Source organism: Salvelinus fontinalis, chromosome 5 (genome assembly GCF_029448725.1).
Source record: "Salvelinus fontinalis isolate EN_2023a chromosome 5, ASM2944872v1, whole genome shotgun sequence".
NCBI classification, from domain to species: Eukaryota; Metazoa; Chordata; class Actinopteri; order Salmoniformes; family Salmonidae; genus Salvelinus; species Salvelinus fontinalis.
Window position 1 is genome coordinate 9,896,045 of NC_074669.1, and position 22,239 is coordinate 9,918,283.

Genomic DNA, 22,239 nt, shown 5'->3' on the forward strand with positions numbered 1-22,239 from the left:
CTGCTCCAGTTTCAACTGTTCTGCCTTCAAAAATGGAACCCTGACCTGTTCACCGGACGTGCTACCTGTCCCAGACCTGCTGTTTTCAACTCTCTAGAGACAGCAGGAGTGGTAGAGATACTCTGAATGATCGGCTATTAAAATCCAACTGACATTTACTCCTGAGGTGCTGACCTGTTGCTCCCTCTACAACCAATGTGATTATTATTATTTGACCTTGCTGGTCATCTATAAACATTTTAACATCTTGGCCATGTTCTGTTATAATCTGAACCCGGCACAGCCAGAAGAGGACTGGCCACCCCTCATAGCCTGGTTCCTCTTTAGGTTTCTTCCTAGGTTCTGGCCTTTCTAGGGAGTTTTTCCTAGTCACCGTGCTTCTACACCTGCATTGCTTGCTGTTTGGGGTTTTAGGCTGGGTTTCTGTACAGCACTTTGTGACATCAGCTGATGTAAGAAGGGCTTTATAAATACATTTGATTGATTGATTGAAGATCTGCGGGCATTCAACTTGCAATAGTTGATATCGTTTCCACAGTAACGTGTACACTGTATATCCATGATGTGATGAAACATTGAAACTAAGTTGCAAGCTACTTTTGCAGCAGCGCATTGTGGAACAAGTGTTATACAAAAGCACATTTCAGACACTGGCTCATGCTATCTTGCCATAACTGATTTGTCAGAGAAATACACTACATGACCAAAAGTATGTGGACACCTTGCTGAAACAGGAAAGGGCCTTCGCAAAACTGTTGCCACAAAGTTGGAAGCACAGAATTGTCTAGCATGTCATTGTATGCTGTAGCGTTAAGATTTCACTTGATTCCACTGGAACTAAGGGGCCTAGCCCGTACCATGAAAAACCGCCCCAGACCATTATTCCTCCTCCACCAAACTTTACAGTTGGCACTATGCATTGGGGCAGGTAGCATTCTCCTGGCATCCACCAAAACCAGATTATTCCGTCATTTCATGAAGCTCCCGACGAACAGTTTGGAACTCAGTAGTGAGTTTTGCAACCGAGGACAGATGATTTTTATGTGCTACGCGCTTCAGCTTGTGGGCTTGTGTGGCCTGTCACGTCACGGCTGAGCCTTTGTTGCTCCTAGACGTTACCACTTCACAATAACAGCACTTACAGTTGACCGGGGCAGCTCTAGCAGGGCAGAAATTTGACTCACTGACTTGTTGGAAATGTGGCATCCTATGACGGTGCCATGTTGAAAGTGAGCTCTTCTGTAAGGCCATTCTACTGCCAATGTTTTTCTATGGAGATTGCATGGCTGTGTGCTCGATTGTATACACCTGTCAGTAACGAGTGTGGCTGAAATAGCCGAATTCACCAATTTGAAGGGGTGTCCACATACTTTTGGATATACAGTCTTTCAGACAGCTAGATAGGCTAGCCAGCTGCTATCCCCAAGTAATGCTAACTAACTGCTGTCAGCTTGGCTAATCACAAGGTCAGCACAGCCTTTAGCCTACACAGGACTGAATTAGCTGACCATCTTGAGATGGCGAGTCAGTCAGGAGGGAGAAGTTCTCAATTTTAAAACTTCATTCTCTCCATAGCAAAGCTTAGCTTACTTTGCTGTACTCCCTACTGTACTTGTTTGTTGTGATTGAATGGCAACGACACACCCAAGAAATACCCACATCAAACCACATCCCCAAGACAACTTTAGTTTGCCTTCGGTCAAGGCCGCAAGCATTTCTTAATGAGCATTGATGAACACAAGGTCAGACCAGGAAGTGCAGCTGATAGGCCATTAGACACTTTCTATTCCTCAACAGCTTGAAAGGCACCAATCTGTCAGTGGTGTGGGGCAACAGTGGGTGATAAGGAGGGACTCTGCCTGCCCTTAGGAATTTACATAATGCAAGTAAGAGGAGACATTTTAATCTCAGTGCCAACTGTACGTTGCTTGTGTATGAGTGCAGTGGCAGATATAAACGTAATGAGTGCAGTGATAGATAAAAACCTAAACAGTATGAAGTAGAAACTGACACGGGTGCATTTTTACTAGCCATGTGGAATACAAATTCCAAAAACACAAACCACTTGATACAGAAATTTGGCTCAGTATATGGACACTTTCAAAGTATTCTTGGCAGAAGGAAAATGGAAACTGACATGAGCAAAATATAACTCCTAAATCCCACGATGATCAAAATTGGAATCAATATCAAATTTGAGGCTAAAAGCACTGATCTGCAGAGCAAGGTTGACCTCTGTCATTTTTAAAGACCAAAGAGTAAGCTCAGGTGTTACACTGTAGAACTGTGAGGTGGTCAAACAGTATCCATCAAGATCATCTGTTAATAAATGAAAGATTACTATATGACTGAAGTAATAACCGCCTTCAATCTGATTCAGAACCTTTTTTACCCGGAATATTTATGAATATAGTATATAATTTCATAAAAAATAAATGAACTACAATATTGTTGCTTTTCAAAGAATCTATCCATAATGTCTGTGTGAATATCATATTATGATATCATAATATGATACAGTGTATGAACTGAACTCTAAGGGAACACACATGTAATATAGACTCTGTTACTGTCCTGTATGTTAGGTTATTGCACATTGTAAGATGCACCCCAATGGGCACCACAGAATGCTGATTAGATAATGTTAAAAACATTCAGCATTATTGAGGTCATTAGTAAGGTACACCTACAAGTTTCCACAGGCTACGAGGGCAGAGGGTATAACCCCTGAGGAGTCTAACAACATAATCATCAAATCATCATGTCTCACATGTGAACGAGCATCAGGTGCATCCAAAGTGCACCTGATGCTCATTCAGTCATTTGGGCCCGTATCCGATGCACCCATATGTTTTTATACTTTTAAAGACATTCGCCCATCTAGATTAAGCTTGAAATTGAGGATTATTGGATGACAGCAAAGTGAAAATAATAAAACAAGGCGCATGACTGAGCATTCATTGTTAAAGAAGTGTGTTTTGGGTGTGAAACTAAAGAAAAAAGGAAGGTTAATAGCACTCACACCATTTATGCCAAATATCATACTATTATTTTCACACCAGTTCTGAGCATGGAGAAAATTGGTTTTGATTTAAGAGAGCAAAACAATGTCAAATATTTCCTCTGGGTGAGGGATAATGAAATTGATACCATTTAAAGGGAATTTTGTCACGCCCTGACCATAGAGAGACTTTTTATTCTCTATTTTGGTTAGGTCGGGGTGTGACTAGGGTGGGTGATCTAGTGCATTTATTTCTATGTTGGCCTGGTATGGTTCCCAATCAGAGGCAGCTGTTTTTCATTGTCTGATTGGGGATCATATTTATGCAGCCATTTCCCCACTGGTTTTTGTGGGATCTTGTTTTCGTGTTGATGCCTGTGAGCTCTACAGAACGTCACGTTTCGTTGCTCTTTATTGTTTTTGTGAGTTTCAACTAATAAACATGTGGAACTCTACGTACGCTGCGTCTTGGTCCGAGTATGATTACCACGACGATCGTGAGAAATGTAATGAGATTGAAACTAGTATTGATGTCATTCCTAATGTCAAAACAACTTTCTTGTGGAAATTGAAATCTATTTGATCAGTAGACTATAGATCATGAATATCATAGTGCACTTGCTATTGATTTTAATCAATAATGTTGCATATTAGGCTATGGTCTAGTCAATATAATTAATCAAGGTTCTTGAAAAAGATCATTTGAGGTCATAAGGTATTCACATTAATGTGATGGTTGCATGATCCCTTTCAGATCTATGTTTTAGGTTCCGTAAAACTTTGAATTCCTTGACAGTATTCTGCATGCTAATTCACCAGGAGAGCAGGGTGTGATTATGGAACTGTATTGAAACATGTCAGCAACATCAGTCAGTTGCTATAATACATCTAATCCCATATTCATATTATTTATTTGATCATTTTTGTCACTTCAATCCCTCATAATCCAGGAGCTTGGCACCTGAATTGTAATAGGTAAGTGGTACCCCACTGTAATGTCTAAGATGCCAGCGTGTCATGCTCTTTGTCAATATGACCAGCAGGCCATTGGGCTCATGGACCAGACGGTCTCTGTGGTTATACTAACTAACCAAGTGAAAGCATGTAGCAGGGACTGGATCATCATGCACATTGGTCGGCTATTATCCAGACAGATTTCTATATTTGACATTTTGCAGGATGAAATCTCTGGAGATGCACAATCTCGTTTTCAACAGTGTCCAAATAAGACAAACGAAACAAACCAACAATACTTAATAACAATCATATTATGGCAACTACTGCATAATAATAATAATAATAATAATAACAACAATGAAATAATAATAACAATACAAAACAAGAAACATACAGCATGAAAAGTTTTGTACAATTAACAAAAACTACTACTACAACTACTAAAACGACTAATAATCGAAGTACCTATAATATATACATACTTACATATAGTATTTACAAATATATTCACATGGTGATGTTTCTAAAAACACAAACAGTTTGTTCTTAACATTTTAAAAAGTGCTTTCTTAAATTCACTGTGTGATGTTAATGCCCTGATTTCTATAGGTAAATGATTCCAGTCAGGTCTTTGTATCTTAAAGATCTTACTCCAACCTCATGATGTACCCTTTGAATGTACACTGCTCAAAAAAATAAAGGGAACATGAACTTGCTCATTAAAGTTTTTTAGCAAGCGTCTATGACAAATCAGGACAGGTCGTTTCATTGATCAGCCATTATGAACACAGGCTGTAAAACAGTGATCACTAAGGTCATTACAGAAAACACCAGACTGATATCTGTCAGGATTATTTGTGAGAATAACATCAAGAAGAGTAGAATTTTCTGGGTGTTTGGAGTCATACCTTGTGGGATTTGTAATAATCTGAGAAAGATTTAGGGACTCCCATTGCTTTAGGACTTGGTCAGGTGGTTTAAGCATGTCCCAGTTTAGGTCACCAAGCAGGACAAATTCATACTTAGTGTAAGGGGCCAGGAGAGAGCTACGGTCATTTAGGGTACAGGCCGGTGCTGATGGTGGACGATAACACCCAGCAACAGTCAACAAAGAGCTTTTTGAAAGTTTAATGCTTAAAACCTGCACATCAAATTGTTTGGGGACAGACTTGGTGGAGACAATCGAGCACTGAAGGTGATCCTTGGTAAAGATTGCCAGTCCACCACCTTTGGAAGATCTGTCTTGCCAAACAAGGTTATAACCAGAAAGGTTAACAGCAGTGTTCAAAACATTCTTCCTTAATCACGTCTCAGTAATGACCAACACATCTGGATTGGAGCTGTGAACCTACACTTTCAATTTATCCATTTTAGGTAATAAGCTTCTAGTGTTAATGTGCAGAAAACCCAGGCTTTTACGAGAGCAGAAATCAGTGAAGCAGATATCAGAGCACAAGTCTGAATTGGGGCTATCAACAGTAGATGGGCCAGGGTGTTGTCGTGGAATTATTCTAATCAAAGGAGAGACTTTTAGATTTCTTCAAAACAATTGAACTTGATAAATTACTGCAGTAATGTTAAACTTTCATTGAGTCTCCAATATGGGATATATATCTTATGGAATATGAGATGAAACTATCCCAGTCATTTTGTATTGTCCATCCAATCATAGGATTAGGATCAGAGAATGAACCTAGTGTGTTGTATTGGGGTTGTGCCGAAGATCATTATGGGGGGGTTCTATGTGTTGAGAAGCTTGGTGAGTTGGTGGCATTATTAAATAGAGATTGAAAAGGTGATATTTGAACATTTTTGGGATATTATTCAATTCAAATTAATTTCTTCAAATTACAGGAGACGAAGGAGGTAGATTATAAATAGTTTTCTTGGTTTTAGAACATCATTTTTGTGTCCAGTTAGTACAATTTATTTAAATTTGTCTTGCTAACTTCAGTAGCAAGTACCAGTAGCTAGCTCGAGTGTGCAGTTTTCGCCGCCAACACTACCGCAAATTTTGTTGACTTTTTGTTGAAGAATCCCTTTCATTCTCCAGGGTACGCAAAAAATGTGCGAATTAAAAGCGAGGGTCGACCTCTGACCTCTGCCTGAGATCAGTTTCATGAAGAAGGATGAGAAGGTGAGGATGTTCATTACCAACTGGTATCAAAAGTATAGCTGGTTTGTCACAATGATGCCGCAGGAGAGACGAAGCAGGTACGGGGAGTAACATTTAATAAATAACGGACATGGAACGAGACATAAACAGCTTAGCAAACAGAAAAACAATCAATGCAGAAGCGGGGAACAGAGCTGGGGAACTGACACATATAGGGGAGAAAATGAACAGGTGATAAGAGAGTCCAGGTGAGTCCAATAACGCTGATGCGCGTGACGAGGAAAGGCAGGTGTACGTGATGGATGGCAGGAGTGAGTGATGCAAGGCATTCTGGCGCCCTCAAGCGCCAGGGGGGGGGAAGAGCGGGAGCAGACGTGACAGTACCCCCCCTCTAGGGGCGCAACCCGGCGTCCCACCTGGGCGAACCGCAGAGACATGGGCGCTGGGCAAGCCGGTTGAGGCGTGGAAGCCCGATGAACCGGCAGGAGCGTGAGAGCCTGGCGAGCTGGCTGAGGCATGGGAGCCTGACGATCCGGCTGAGTCAAGACGCCTGTCGATCCCGCTGAGGAAACCCGATGATCCGGTGAAGTGTGACGTGGGATGGGCACCATCCGAGCCAACCGGGGCAAGGAAACCTCTCGAGCCTGCTAGGGCGTGGAAGCCCGACGAGCAGGCTAGGCACCCCCGGTTCCATCGGTGGTGACCCAGAGCCGATGCCACTAAACCAACCAGAACGCCAGTACTCCCTGATGCCACGTGTGATGGCTTCTGCATTCTGTCACAATGATGACGCTGGAGAGACGAAGCAGTTACGGGGAGTAACATTTAATAAATAACGGACATGGAACGAGACATAAACAGCGTTACCAAACAGAAAACAATCAATGCAGAAGCGGGGAACAGAGCTGGGGAACAGACACATATAGGGGAGAAAATGAACAGGTGATAAGAGAGTCCAGGTGAGTCCAATAACGCTGATGCGCGTGACGAGGAAAGGCAGGTGTACGTGATGGATGGCAGGAGTGAGTGATGCAAGGCATTCTGGCGCCCTCAAGCGCCAGGGGGGGGGGGGTTGGGGGGGGGGGGGGCTGGCACAGACGTGACATGGTTAACTGGGAGCCTTTCATCAATATCAACTGGTATCAAAAGTATAGCTGGTTAACAGGGAGTCTTTCATCAATACCAACTGGTATCAAAAGTATAGCTGGTTAACAGGGAGCCTTTCATCAATACCACCTGGTATCAAAGGTATAGCTGGTTAACAGGGAGTCTTTCATCAATACCAACTGGTATCAAAAGTATAGCTGGTTAACAGGGAGTCTTTCATCAATACCAACTGGTATCAAAAGTATAGCTGGTTAACAGGGAGTCTTTCATCAATACCAACTGGTATCAAAAGTATAGCTGGTTAACAGGGAGTCTTTCATCAAGCTGCCTGTATTGCTGGCCTTCCCTGCTTTTTAGAAAGTCTGAGCCTTTGGTGAAAGAGAGGTACAGTGACCTGAAGAACATTGATCGTACAGCTAAACGGCAAAACAAAAGCAGGGAGCATATAAATGCCCACATCAGATTCAAGCTTCTGGGAAGAAGCTGCATCGATCATGACGAAGGTCTGCCTATTCAAACTGCGCAACACAATGAGAAGTAAGAAGGCATAAGTATCAAATACTTATGTCATGCAATAAAATGCAAATGAATTACTTAAAAATCATACAATGTGATTTTCTGGATTTTTGTTTTAGATTCCGTCTCTCACAGTTGAAGTGTACCTATGATAAAAAATTACAGACCTCTATATGCTTTGTAAGTAGGAAAACCTGCAAAATCGGCAGTGTATCAAATACTTGTTCTCCCCACTGTATTTGAAACAGTATGTTAAACTTTCATTGAGTCTCCAATATGGGATATATATCTTATGGAATTTGAGATGAAACTATCCCAGTAATTACCTGTATTGGCAATCTATTTGAATTAACTCATCAATTAAAATCATGACCATTCAAACACATTATCATAATTGACAATAGGTAATGATCATTAAAAAAATCCAATCATGGCTTTATTAATCAGAATATGATTTGAATCAGAGCTGTGCCTTTATGAAGTGCTGAGATGTTTCTTTGCTGCAAGACTGTATTTCTGACGTTTTCCAAACGCAATCATGGTTGCATGGACTCATAGTTGCAATCATAGTTGTATGGACTTGTGTGTCAACATTTTGATTGTATGATTTAAATTGCCCTTTTTTTCTTTTAAAAAGTGACTGCCGAAGTGAATGTGTTTTAATTAAAAGTAAACTCTTCATGACCACATATAGAGAAGGGGTAGCTGCATCTCAATATGGCGAAGGGAGTGTGGGCAAGGGGTTGTGTTGAAAGTAAAGTAGTGGGCGTGTGGAAAGGAGTGGGTGTGTCGAAAGCCCTCTGCTATAGGTTTCTTACCACGCAACTACCATACATTGAGCTACCATACTGCAACTGCCATACATTGAGCTACCATACTGCAACTACCATACATTGAGCTACCATACTGCAACTGCCATACATTGAGCTACCATACTGCAACTGCCATACATTGAGCTACCATACTGCAACTGCCATACATTGAGCTACCATACTGCAACTGCCATACATTGAGCTACCATACTGCAACTGCCATACATTGAGCTACCATACTGCAACTGCCATACATTGAGCTACCATACTGCAACTGCCATACATTGAGCTACCATACTGCAACTGCCATACATTGAGCTACCATACTGCAACTGCCATACATTGAGCTACCATACTGCAACTGCCATACATTGAGCTACCATACTGCAACTGCCATACATTGAGCTACCATACTGCAACTGCCATACATTGAGCTACCATACTGCAACTGCCATACATTGAGCTACCATACTGCAACTGCCACACATTGAGCTACCATACTGCAACTGCCATACATTGAGCTACCATACTGCAACTGCCATACATTGAGCTACCATACTGCAACTACCTAGCTAGTAATGGCTGGAATGGAGCGAATGGAATGTATTTGATACCATTACATTTATTCCGCTCCAGTCATTACCAATTAAGAAGCCACAACCTAATGTGGCCCAAACATAGATGTTCAGATGGGTATGATGCCTCTGCAAAAAAACACTCACTGTGACTGACAAGTAGTCGAACAAATGCATGCACATAACTCTTAAATTGTGTCTTGGACTTGGGTTCAAGGACAGAGCATGAAAACAGCCAGAACAGGTATAAGCGGCTTTAAGCACCTGGATTTGGAATGACGGACTTGATAAGCCTCATCAGTTTAACTGAAAATAACTAGGCTGCGGAGAGACAGAGCAGAGTGCATAGCTTTTGATAGTGCGGTGCCAAAGTGACTCGATTTTAAATAATAAACAACGGGATTAAATCTAACGCTTCAGGGTGGACTGGCAGTTTGATTAATTTCGGTGATATCTACCTGTTATTGTCAACTGGAACCCCGCATAAAGAGAGCGCGCGAAAGCTTCTTGTTGGAAAGCATAGGCTAATGCCGCTCTGTGGCTCTGTCCAGCGCGCACAGGACTGAAAAGACAGACGCGCATGATTCAGGACAACAAGGCGTCTCAACAGTTTTCGGGAATGAAAACTTCAACATGGAAAAATAAACCCATCCTGCATACCTGTTTGAAACGATGCCTACATGAAAATCCCTTTCACGACTGCCGCTTCCGCTCGGACCGGCCGTCACAGAGCGGCTTCTTCTTTTTCTATTGGAAGAGGGGGAGAGAGGATCCTTTTCCGTGCGAGAGCGGCTGTCCGCAGAAATGCCAGGCAACCTCACTGTCTCAAACAACACCGTGCTAGTTCTGGGTGCTGAGATTAACACCGCACAAACCCGGGACACTGACTATAACTTCCCTGCTCTGATACTCGGAATATTGCTAATTGTGGTCATCATTTGTGGAAATCTGCTTGTGTGCCTTAGCGTGTACAGGGAAAAAGCTTTGAAAACTACAACCAACTACTTCATAGTCAGTCTGGCTGTGGCTGACTTGATGTTGGCAGTTTTGGTTTTGCCACTGTTTATATATGTGGAGGTGAGTAAAATATATTTTACTATATTTTACTATCTTTATGATACCTTGATGAGGATGATGATTGTTAATATTGATAGTATTAATTAATCATGAATTAAAACATAATTATCAAAATATGATATTCATAAGGGTCAATTAATTAGGCTTAGAAGCCATTTCAAATAAGAGCACATAATGTAACATTGTAATATTGTAATATGCCATTTGTCACTCCAAACCATAGACTATGACAGAACAGACCACATGTTTAATCAATAAAAAAATTGTCATTTCACATTGATATTATGCATAGTTAATAGTATGAAATATTTACACAATTGGTTATTGTCTAGTGGGGAAAGGTTTATTACATGTGTTGTAGCTGATGCAAGGATGCACACTGCACAGAATAGATGACGTGCTTACTGTATTAACACAGTTAACTCATTAATACAATGGTTTGCAAAGGAATGTGAACCTAGATTGCTGTTGTCCAACCTTCTCTATATGGTTCGTTGACTACATTAAGTATTTGAGCCAGCTAAATTATCATTACACAACATGGCTTCACTAGATCTATTTATGCTGCATGGTTTGTAATAGTGAATGTTCAACTTTACCAATAATGATAAAAGAATACTGTAACTACACTGAAAAAATATATAAACGCAACATGTAAAGCGTTGGTTCCATGTTTCATGAACTGAAATACGTGAAATATACCAGAAATGTTCCATATGCACACAAAGTTTATTTCTCTCAAATGTTCTCACACATTTTTTTACATCACTGTTAGTGAGCATTTCTCATTTGCCAAGATAATTCATCCAAATGACAGGTGTGGCATAGCAAGAAGATGATTAAACAGCATGATCATTACATAGGTGCACTTTGCATTGGGGACAATAAAAGGCCACTAAAATGTGAAGTTTGGTCAAAACAACACAAAGCCACAGATGTCTCATGTTTTGAGTGTGCAACAGGAATGTCCACCAGAGCTTTTGCCAGAGAATTGAATGATCATTTCTCTACCATAAGCTGCCTCTACTTCAACCGGCCTCACAACCACAGACCACGTGGAACCACGCCAGCCCAGGACCTCCATATCTGGCTTCTTCGCCTGCGGGATTGCCTGAGACCAGTCACCTGGACAGCTGATGAAAAAGTGGGTTTGCACAACCAAAGAATTTCTGGACAAACTGTCAGAAACCATCTCAGGGAAGTTCATCTGTGTGCTTGTTGTCCTCACCATGGTCTTGACCTGACTGCAGTTCGGCGTCGTAACCAACTTCAGTGTGCAAATGCTCACCTTCGATGGCCACTGGCACGCTGGAGAAGTGTGCTCTTCACAGATGAATCCCGGTTTCAACTGTACCCGGGCAGATGGCAGACAGCGTAGCGTATATGGCTTCGTGTGGGCGAGCAGTTTGCTGATGTCAACATTGTAAACAGTGTACCCCATGTTGGCGGTGGGGTTATGGTATGGGGAGGCATAAGCTAGGGACAATGAACACACTTGCATTTTATCAATGGCAATTTGAATGCACAGAGATACCGTGACGAGGTCCTGAGGCCCATTGCCGTGCCATTCATCCGCTACCATCATCTCATGTTTCAGCATGATAATGCACGGCCCCATGTCGCAAGGATCTGTACACAATTCCTGGCATGCATACTCACCAGACATGTCACCTATTGAGCATGTTTGGGATACTCTGAATCAACGTGTACCAGTTCCCGCCAATATCCTACAACTTCGCACAGCAATTGAAGAGGACTGGAACAACATTCCACAGGCCACAATTAACAGCCTGATCAACTCTATGCAAAGGAGATGTGTCGCGCTGCATGAGGGAAATGGTGGTCACACCAGATAGTGACTGGTTTTCTGATCCATGCCCCTACTTTTTTTTAAAGATGTCTGTGACCATCTGATGAATATCTGTATTCCCAGTCATGTGAAATCCATAGATTAGGGCCTAATGAATTTATTTCAATTGACTGATTTCCTTATATGAACTGTAACTGTTACGTTTATATTTTTGATCGGTGTAAGTATTTCAGAAATAATCAGATAACACTGACATCCACTGTCTCTAAAAAAATCATACACTGTATGAGGATTGGAATCTAACTTCAACCATGTAGCTATAGGCATAAACTCTATTTGACCCCTCGGGCAGACGCGTGGGTTGCCTCGCCCCTGATAGTGCCAGAACCCCCTGAAATGAGTCACTGCACAGATGCATCCCCATTCCTTTTGCCACAGCACATGCCTCACTCGGAGCACTACACACACATTTTCCCAGCGGCAGTCATCACTGGGCCGGGAAACTGAAGCTGACTAGCACCTCCCCTATGCCCCTCTCCTCCTCCCCTAAGCCAGACAGCCACTAGTAGCCCAGAGACCCAGCAGAGGAACAATGGTTTGTCACTGACAGAACATTCCATTCCCAAGGCCACTGTCCCAAGCGCCACACTGGACACCGTTATGGCGCCTTCAGAGGGGACAGGACAGCTTGATTTAGCATCCGACTGGCCAATCTGATGAAATGATTTAGTGGCCCATCTCCCTCCCGTCCTTGGGGTGATCGCTGATCTGACATGACTCAGTGGAAGTGGTGGAATCCAACCAAGTTGGAACAGTGATTAGGCTACTTCAAGGCTGGGGAGAAGGAAGGAAGAAGGAAAGTGTTTAGCCTATAGTGTTGAAACCGAGACTCATGTATCACATCAAATGGCAGACTGTGGCAGTGAACACATTCCGTCAACCTGGCAGCCATATATGGGTCATTTTGATCAGAGAGAGAGAAGACATTAAGAAAAAGCCAATTAAAAGGTCATTTATTGCTCAGGTGATAGAAGGCCATTAAAATCCTTTCAATTTTGATGAGGACAAAACGTGCCATAACCCGGCACTGCGTACCACACCTGCATTTCCCAATCAGCCAGAGGGCCCGGGCTGGAGAGTGGTGTGTTTTACTCTGCTCGGCTGTATGACAGAGCTGCAGCAATGCTAATGAGGAAATTAAGATTTCTCACACAGCCATTCTGGTGGGTGCAGAACACTAGCCTGGCGGAATACCTTGTGGAAGTGATCAGAGGCCAGGGAGGGGCAAGGAGTTGTCAGAAGACCGTGGCTCTCTAAATTAATTTAATTATCAGCTGTATTGAAGGAGACTGTACCGGTGCCTCCCCTCTGACCTTTTTCAATGCGTTTTGAGAAGGAGGCAAGAACAGAGGATGTGGGGAATCGGGGAAAGATGAATGGAGAAAGAGACTGATGTTGACTCCTCAGCCAAACTGAGGAGCAGCATCCAGGCCTGTAGGAAGTTCCAGGCTGCTGCCTCCTTGCCTCCGTTGGCTCCCGCTGGCTGATGCTGCTCTCTGACCATGTGGGTTTTGTTGCTCTGATCTGTTTCAGTTCCAGGATGGTCTATGGTCACTGAACATGCACATCTGCGATGGCCTGATGACCATGGACGTGATGTTGTGTACAGCCTCCATATTCAACCTCTGTGCCATCAGCATCGACAGGTGATCAGCCTTTAACTCTCTGTTAACATTCTGTCCGATTTCTCAGGTGGTGGTCGAAGCTCTGACGTCAAGTATCACTTTATGACAGAAACAGCATTGCATTACAAGCATGAGTCAATTCATCTTATTAGGAAGAATGACCATACCTACAGCAATGACCTGTCGTCTCTCTTCCCCCTTCTCCCTAAAAGCACTCACTCTTAACAGAAAGCACAAATGAGGCAGACAGAAAAAAAAAACGAAAACAGAAGCCTCAGGATAAAATATGTTTCCATGTTGATCAACTGCCAGAATTGGCATGGAATCATTAGCTAGTTGACCTGATATGATTATCCTTATCTTTGCTCACTGTTGCAAAGTCTCTCACTGACATGAAGATGTATAGGGCCTGTTGAAGTATTTGTTGCCTCCATGTTGCCTATAGCCAAGCAAACATCATTAGCTTTCCGACAAATGGAAATCTGAAATAAATGAGAATCCAACGCGTACACCAACACACATTTACTGCATTTCTGTCAAATGTGATGTACTAGAATGACAGATCTAAGTTAATCATTCATTTATTTATTTGTAAAAATTGATCTTCTACACAGAGTATAGATACAGCTCCTCTCAATCTCTTCTCTGGTTGATGTGATTCATTCAGGTTCATCGCTGTCTCCATCCCATTCAACTACAACCGTAAGCACGTGGACCAGAGACAGATCTTCCTGCTCTCCGCCACGTGGATCCTGGCCTTGGCGGTGGCCTCGCCCGTCATGTTCGGCATCCAAAACGTCCCCCAGCGGGACCCAACAGAGTGTAAGCTAGAAGATGACAACTACGTGGTGTATTCCTCTGTCTGCTCCTTCTTCATCCCCTGCCCCATCATGCTCCTCCTCTACTGCGGGATGTTCCGGGGCTTGAGGAGGTGGGAGGAGGCGCGCAAGGCCAAGCTGAGGAGCAGCATCCAGGCCTGTAGGAAGTTCCAGGAGGCTGCTGCCTCCTTGCCCCCACTGGCCTCCCTGCCTCCTCCTCTGCCCCCTGTTATCAAGCGGGATGAGCTGACAGACATGAAGCGGGAGCTAAAGGATATTAACCTGGAGGAGCTGGACCCTTACCCCCTAGAGTCTCCAGACGGCCCCTATAACAACTCTTCACCAGACACTCCAGACTTTCCCTATAACTCCTCAACAACTCCAGAGTACAAGGATGGTCCTGTGCCCACTGTGATGGCCTACTGTAACATTAAGCATAACCTCCACCTCACACCAGACTCTCACAAGAAGAAGAGGGCCAAGATTAATTGCCGGGAGAGGAAGGCCATGAAAGTGCTTCCTGTCGTTGTGGGTAAGTGGTATTCTTTTTGTTCTCTTATCTGTTTGGTTGCACTTTGCGGAGCCTCTATTGTGGTAACAGTATTGGCCAGGGCACTGATGCAACTGTTCATGTAACTGTGTAACTGTTGCAGTGTCAATGCTACAGAAAGAAAGTGCCTGTCTTTGTTAAAAAGCCAGCACTCACAGAAAACACTCCCTCGACCCAAACCCAAGTTCAGAGTCAGGCAGTTCTCTTGAATTTCCATTAACGCTGCGTATTAAAAAAGCTAAATAGACATTTCTGATTTGAATGCAAAATGTAGGTCTCTATTTTAATAAACCTAATGCAATGTAAAATCTTGGCACTGACGGTAGCGTTATAGGTTCCGGGGGTGTGTCAGAAATATTTTTGCTATTTTCACAACTGTAATTATTGTCGCAGTAGCTGGTGGTGGTGTGAAAGGGCTGGGTTTTGATGAATAAACAAGTAGATGTGTCGTGACTTGGCCCCTCACTGGCCAATCAGAACGTACTCCATGGCTAGATGTGGTTGCTTCAAGTTGTGTATTTGAGGTCTTTTATGTATTGCATTGTCATCAACTCCAATTTGAATGTTAGTCCGTTATACCCTAATTCGTTAAATAGCCTGTCCCATATTTGCTAAATATGTTGAACATGTTTTCAGTCCACATTGTTCAAATTGCATTGCTTTAATATGGAACTACATTGTTAAACATAGGCTATAGCAGTCTGGACATGAAAATGCCAAACATAGTCAATAAGGAAGATTAAATTCACTAGGCTATTGATAAGGCCTTAAAAAACAGTGTATAATTCTAATCAAATTCTACTAAAAACAAAACAACAGCTTGTTTTAAATAGTCTATGTCTAAATACAGGTCCAGCCACAATAATTGCTCACCGTGGGCGTATAATACAGACAAGGCAACTTAAGACTATGGAGAGTTTTCCACACATACCATACACTGTACACATTTTTCATAGGAGCTGGATAAAGATCCAATATAAAGAGAAGGGGAGAATTTTCACTCACCATTATACTCGCAAATGTAATGTTTTATAAACATCATGGTACCATCTTACAAATCATATTTGCACTTCTCCAGAAATAGCGGACGGAATTGCATTGCATTTAAACAAAGTACGTTCTCACCATAAACCCATGGCCGGGGAATCTTTCTACATAATCATTTTGGCTGTTAATCAACTTAAACGAAAAACAAATCACTGTTTTATGAGATTCTCTGGTACAAAAGGCACATCTCTCCTTCCATGGGCACTGTACATCATGGATGGATAGGCTGCGCTTCCACTCTCAAAATCCATGCCATCATCAACTGCGTTGCTCAAATGCATGTAAAGCCTGACAATATTCCAGAAATGCATGGCTATGACATCTAGTCTACAGGGTAGCCAAAGTGGTTCCTAATTCAGCTTATTAAATTACTCTTTACGTAGTGATCAATGGAGATATTTTTTGGTGCCACCAAGCCAAAACATTAGCAGCGATATAATTATAATTATAAACTGTGTTGTTCGAGATGCGGAGTGCCTGGACACAGTTTTGAGGAGTGTGCAATTGGCAAGCTGGCTGCAGGAATGTCCACCAGAGCTGTTGGCAGAGAATTGAATGTTCATTTCTCTACCATAAGCCACCTCCGTTGTTTTAGAGAATTTGGCAGTACGTCCAACCAGCCTTACAACCACGTGTAACCACGCCAGCCCAGGACCTCCACATCCGGCTTCTTCACCTGCGAGATCTTCTGAGACCAGCCACCCGGACAGCTGATGAAACTGAGGAAGATTTCTGTCTGTAATAAAGCCCTTTTGTAGGGAAAACTCATTCTGATTGGCTGGGCTTGGATCCCCAGTGGGTGCACCCATGGCTGCACTCCTTCCCAGTCATGTGAAATCCATAGATAAGGGCTTAATTTATTTATTTCAATTGACTGATCTCCTTATATGAACTGTAACTCAGTAAAATCGTTGATCCAGATATGCTTTTTGAAAATAAGGACGATTTGATGCATTTCTGAATTTTGGATTTCCTACGGATATTGACTCATTAGATATCCTGAGATAGAAAATAAAATGTCCACATAGGCCTGATGACAAATACTGACAGTAGGGATACATAGTATAGTTTCTCAGCACATACCGTACAAGCCATATGCTCTTGACTGAGGTCCATATCAGGATCTTGATATGCTAAATAAGGACAATTTCTGATGCTTATTTGAGTACATGCTCAATAATTTGACAAATATTAAATCCATATCATTCTTTCAGACACTATACTTTTTCTATTCCCTCTAGATAAAGGCACAAGCAAACCGCAAGCTAAAGCACTGTAACTGGTAGCCTAGCAACAAGAATCATGTATTTTCTGCTGTGGAGTTCCAAGTATAATTTTTTTATTTGGGCGGCACAAATGACTGTGTAAATGGTGTGTGGTCGAACTGACAACTGGAGAAACAAAGAAGTGAGAAGTTGTTCAGAAAATACCTCCAAGAAGTTATTATCTAATTTGAGATGTTTTATTTATCTTAGCAACTGTAGTTCTATCCTTGAGCTGTTCTTGTCTATTAATGTTCTGTATTATGTCATGTTTCATATTTTGTGTGGACACCAGGAAGAGTAGTTGCTGCTTTTGCAACAGCTAATTGGGATCCTAATAAAATACCAAATACCAAACTAGAATTTGGCTTGATATGGGGGTACAAGCTAACTGGTAGCCTAGTTAGCTAACAAATAATAAAAACCTTTTCACCCCCTATCAAGCCTCAAGGTGAAAGCTAATGTTTTAAAACATTTAGGCGTATTTTGTATTACCGGTTAATATAAGATAGCTAGCTTGTTCCATTTAGTTTTGTCATCATGAATGAAGGAGGTAGAGTAGCTACCTTGTGGTATGGTTATGTGAAACACATTTTTTTGCAATATTGACTCAATTTTGATGAATGATTTATGCATTTACAGTTTGGAGTGGATCATAGACCAGCACGACCACCATGTTGGGTATAGACTGCAAGGGACCGCCACTGATGACGCAATTTGCACCCATCACATCCATCGTCCATAAGAAACAGGGCAGGCAGGAGTATTGAGAGTGTGCAACTTTTATTTTCTATTAAATAAAATAAATGTTTGGTAAAGATTGGCTTACGTTTGCATTTTCACAGAAAACCTGTTGTGATTGGAGCTCTAGATTTGCTATGCTGCATTTTTTTTAAACAGAAATAGCAGAGATATTCTTTGGAAATAGCAGCTTAAATATGATAATGTTTCCTTTCCGTGCCTTGTATAGCTTACTACTGAATATGGTGTAAATGTATCCTCAGATATATCACCTTCAAGTGAAGAAGCATGATGATTTTCAGTGCCTGAACAGGTAAAATAATTTGGCCACTGGACCACTGGAGTCGGATTTAGCCCATTTTCGATCAAACATACGAGGATGAATATTACATATCATGTAACGAAATCTACTGAAATAGTTTTTTCGTTTTTTAAATACGGATACATTAATTATCAGGTAATGACAACAGATATGTTAAAAAAATAAATATATGTGGATTCGTTTATGCCTAACTATAAAGGCTTAGATACAGTGCAGTGCATTCGATACAGTGCATTCGGAAACTCCTTGACTTTTTCCACATTGTTACGTTACAGCCTTATGAAATTGTTTTTTTCCTCATCAATCTAAACACATTACCCCATTATAACAAAGCAAAAACTGTTTTTTAATTTTTTTTCCAAAGTTATTACAAATAAAAAAAACTGAAATATAACATTTACATAAATATTCAGACCCTTTACTCAGTACTTTGTTGAAGCAACTTTGTCAGCGATTACAGCCTCGAGTCTTCTTGGGTATGACGCTACAAGCTTGGCACACCTGTATTTGGGGAGTTTCTCCCAATCTTCTCTGAAGATACTTCTCTGTCAGGTTTTCAGATCTCTCCAGAGATGTTCGATCGGGTTCAAGTCCGGCCTCTGGCTGGGTCACTCAAGGACATTGAGACTTGTCTCGAAGCCACTCCTGCATTGTCTTGGCTGTGTGCTTAGGGTTGTTGTCGTGTCTGGAGCAGGTTTTTGTCAAGGATCTCATTGTACTTTGTTCCGTTCATCGTTCCCTCGACCCAGACCCTGCCGCTGAAAAACCTCCCCACAGCATGATGCTGCCACCACCATGGTTCACCATAGGGATGGTCCCAGGTTTCTTCCAGACGTGACACTTGGCATTCAGGCCAAAGAGTTCAATCTTGTTTTCATCAGACTAGAGAATCTTGTTTCTAATGGTCTGAAAGTCCTTTAGGTGCCTTTTGGCAAACTCCAAGTGGGTGGTCGTGCCTTTTACTGACGAGTGCTTCCATCTGGCAACTTTACTATAAAAACCTGATTGGTGGAGTGCTGCAGAGATGGTCATTCAGGAAGGTTCTCCCATCTCCACAGAGAAACTCTGGAGCTCTGTCAGAGTGACCATCGGGTTCTTGGCCACCTCCTACCCCAATTGCTCAGTTTGGCTGGGCGGCCAGCTCTAGGAAGAGAGTTGGGTGTTCCAAACTTCTTCCATTTAAGAATGATGGAGACCACTGTGTTCAAGGGGACCTTCAATGTTGCATAAATGTCTTTGGTACCCTTCCCCAGATCTGTGCCTCGACACAATCCTGTCTCAGAGCTCTAAAGACAATTACTTCGACCACATGCTTTGGTTTTTGCTCTGACATGCACTGTTAACGGTGGGACCTTATATAGACAGGTGTGTGCCTTTCAAAATCATGTCCAATCAATTGAATTTACCACAGGTGGACTCAAAATCAAGTTGTAGAAACATCTCAGCGATGATCAATGGAAACAAGATGCACCTGAGCTCTATTTTGAGTCTCATAGCAAAGGGTCTGAATACTTATGTAAATAAGGTATTTCTGATTTAGAAAGGTTATACATTTCCAAAAATGTCTAAATCACTATTTTCGAATTGTCATTATGGGGTACTATGTGAAAAATGTATGAGGAATCATTTTTATTTAATCCATTTTAGAATACGGCTGTAACGTAACAAAATGTGGGAAAAGTTAAGGGGTCAGAATACTTTCCGAACGTACTGTATGTCAGCAAGTTGATACATACCCTTTCAGGAGTTAGAATATTCTACAACAGTGGTTACCAACCAGTTGATCCTGATCGACTGGTCGATCTTCAAGGCATTCCTAGTCAATCACCAAACATTTATGTAAAAAAACAACGATATAGCCTTGCGATCCTTTTTTGTTGTTGTTGGCGGTAGGTGCATTTCATTCAGCAGCCCTAGCGCCGGGAAGGCAGTGTTCCCATTTTTAACCCTTTCATGTGTCTGAAGGTAGAACTCCGCCTACCCAGCAGGCCCAAAGTGCAAATCAAGTGCACCTATAGGCCTACCGCTGGCCAATCAGATAGCTCAGATCACCATGTCGGCACAGTTTCCTCGAGCCATAGACTCTAAAAATAAACCTTGAATACACAGTAAAGTTGATACTGTGAGATTTAAAAACATTTAAAACCATGACTAGAGAGAGACTCAACAAATATAGCCAAGAGCTGCTGTTTTTATGAGTAACTTCACGTTTAAGTTGTTATTCAGCACGGTCAACACTTTGTTCAACACTCACACTACAACCAGCACTGCAGCTGTATTGAATGAGTATAGCAAAGTTGTCCGATAAGCTTGCGTTATTGAATATTTCACTTTCTTTGGTCATAGGAGTAACAACATGAATAGGTGCTTGAGGCATACATAATGCAGTGTGTCTTGAGTTCCTGGCCCCTTTTCTCAGTGGAGGGAGAGCGGAGGGATGGTGAGTCAGGTGAGAGGCAGCCTCACAGCTGCTGCCTCCCCTCAGACTGATGCAGGCCATCAGTCCAATAAAAATAAAATCAAAATAACATTATTATGCTCACTTAGCTGTCCCTCACAAGTAATAACAAATTATATATTACCAGTGTAATAATATACCTACATTCTTTAAATATAATTTCAAAATTATTTCAGAAGAACAACATTGGCAGGGCAATTCAAGCATAGCCAATATGCATGGTAATAACATGGCATTGTTGAATACTATTTTCTGATTGGTTTGAACAGCATTCTTGAGTGTGCATTATTTCAGTTTAATGCATGGTATATTTTCACAGTATAATTCAATGGCTATGGTTAATTCTTACATGTTTTATGTTTGAGCTGCTTTTGAAAGCAAAAATCAAATTGAAAACATTATTGGCATGGTTGAATTTGATATTCATAATAGCAAGCTAGGTTTTGTTTGCTAAACTAGCAAGTCAGTTTGTATGGTTACCAAGGCAACTACTGTCGCAATCTAGTAAACCTGCTAGCTGCTTCAGTGGATGTTGAACACATTTCTAGCGGCAAATGTGTTAAATTATAGCCATGGTATAAAAGGGATAATCAACTTGTGGCTCTATGCGTTCTCTGGAAAATAATGCAACCCCGTGGAAGGTTAGTTCACTATACATCACGTGTCAAGGCATATGAACTAATTATAGAGCAAACGCAATTATCACAACACATAGGTTGTAATATGGCGTTTTGTTTCCTGTATTGGCTTGCCCTGTGATTTTACCCACGCACCGCTACTGATCTTGACTCAGAAAAGGTTTGTGGCCACTGTTCTACAAATATGTAAGCGGGTGCACGCTCAGATCCCAGATATCTCCCTGGACTCATACAATAGCAGGGAGATTTCTGAGGTCCGGATTGGATGCATGTAGAAACTGTCCATTTATGGAGAATATTCTAGTTCCGTATATGAAATTCATGACATGCGTTTCTGGAGCATGTCTACTACTTATATCTAATCAAATGTCAGATATCCGGAAATATATACAGTGGATAAAGATATCCCCTGATATTGACCCTTTTCGCCTAGTATTCACCATATTAAAACGAGAGTTCAGTTCACGTAACAGTTGACTTTAAGACTTTAATAACTACGGCTGAGTATGGTTCTGCACAGTCAGATTGGATAGTTTGATTAATATAATAATTTGGTTAAAACGTTTACATGCTTTGCATTAAGAACGAATCCCATAATAATCCTGTTTACATGGACACATCTGAAATCAGGCTACCTGATGGCACTCTGATAAATGCAGAAAATCACCAATGTAAATAAACGTTCTACCACAGCGAACATGTTATTTTTGGGAAGCATATTTGATTCTGAGTTTGGACATATAAAGT

General features: G+C 41.7%; 1 protein-coding gene across 2 annotated transcripts in view; it reads left to right on the plus strand.

Annotated features, from left to right (window-relative positions):
• Nucleotides 1-9,888: 9,888 nt before the first annotated feature.
• LOC129855066 (D(4) dopamine receptor-like) overlaps nucleotides 9,889-22,239 on the plus strand; it is a 29,617-nt gene continuing 17,266 nt past the window's right edge. The window contains exons 1-4 of one of the 2 annotated variants that reach the window (XM_055922352.1): nucleotides 9,889-10,161; nucleotides 13,565-13,677; nucleotides 14,324-15,006; nucleotides 17,976-18,104. In XM_055922352.1, the coding sequence (XP_055778327.1) occupies nucleotides 9,889-10,161; nucleotides 13,565-13,677; nucleotides 14,324-15,006; nucleotides 17,976-17,992 (1,086 nt within the window). In that variant the 3' untranslated portion in view covers nucleotides 17,993-18,104. Of the gene's footprint in view, nucleotides 10,162-13,564; nucleotides 13,678-14,323; nucleotides 15,007-17,975; nucleotides 18,105-22,239 lie in introns of those variants that run through there. The other variant, XM_055922351.1, reaches the window with a different exon arrangement.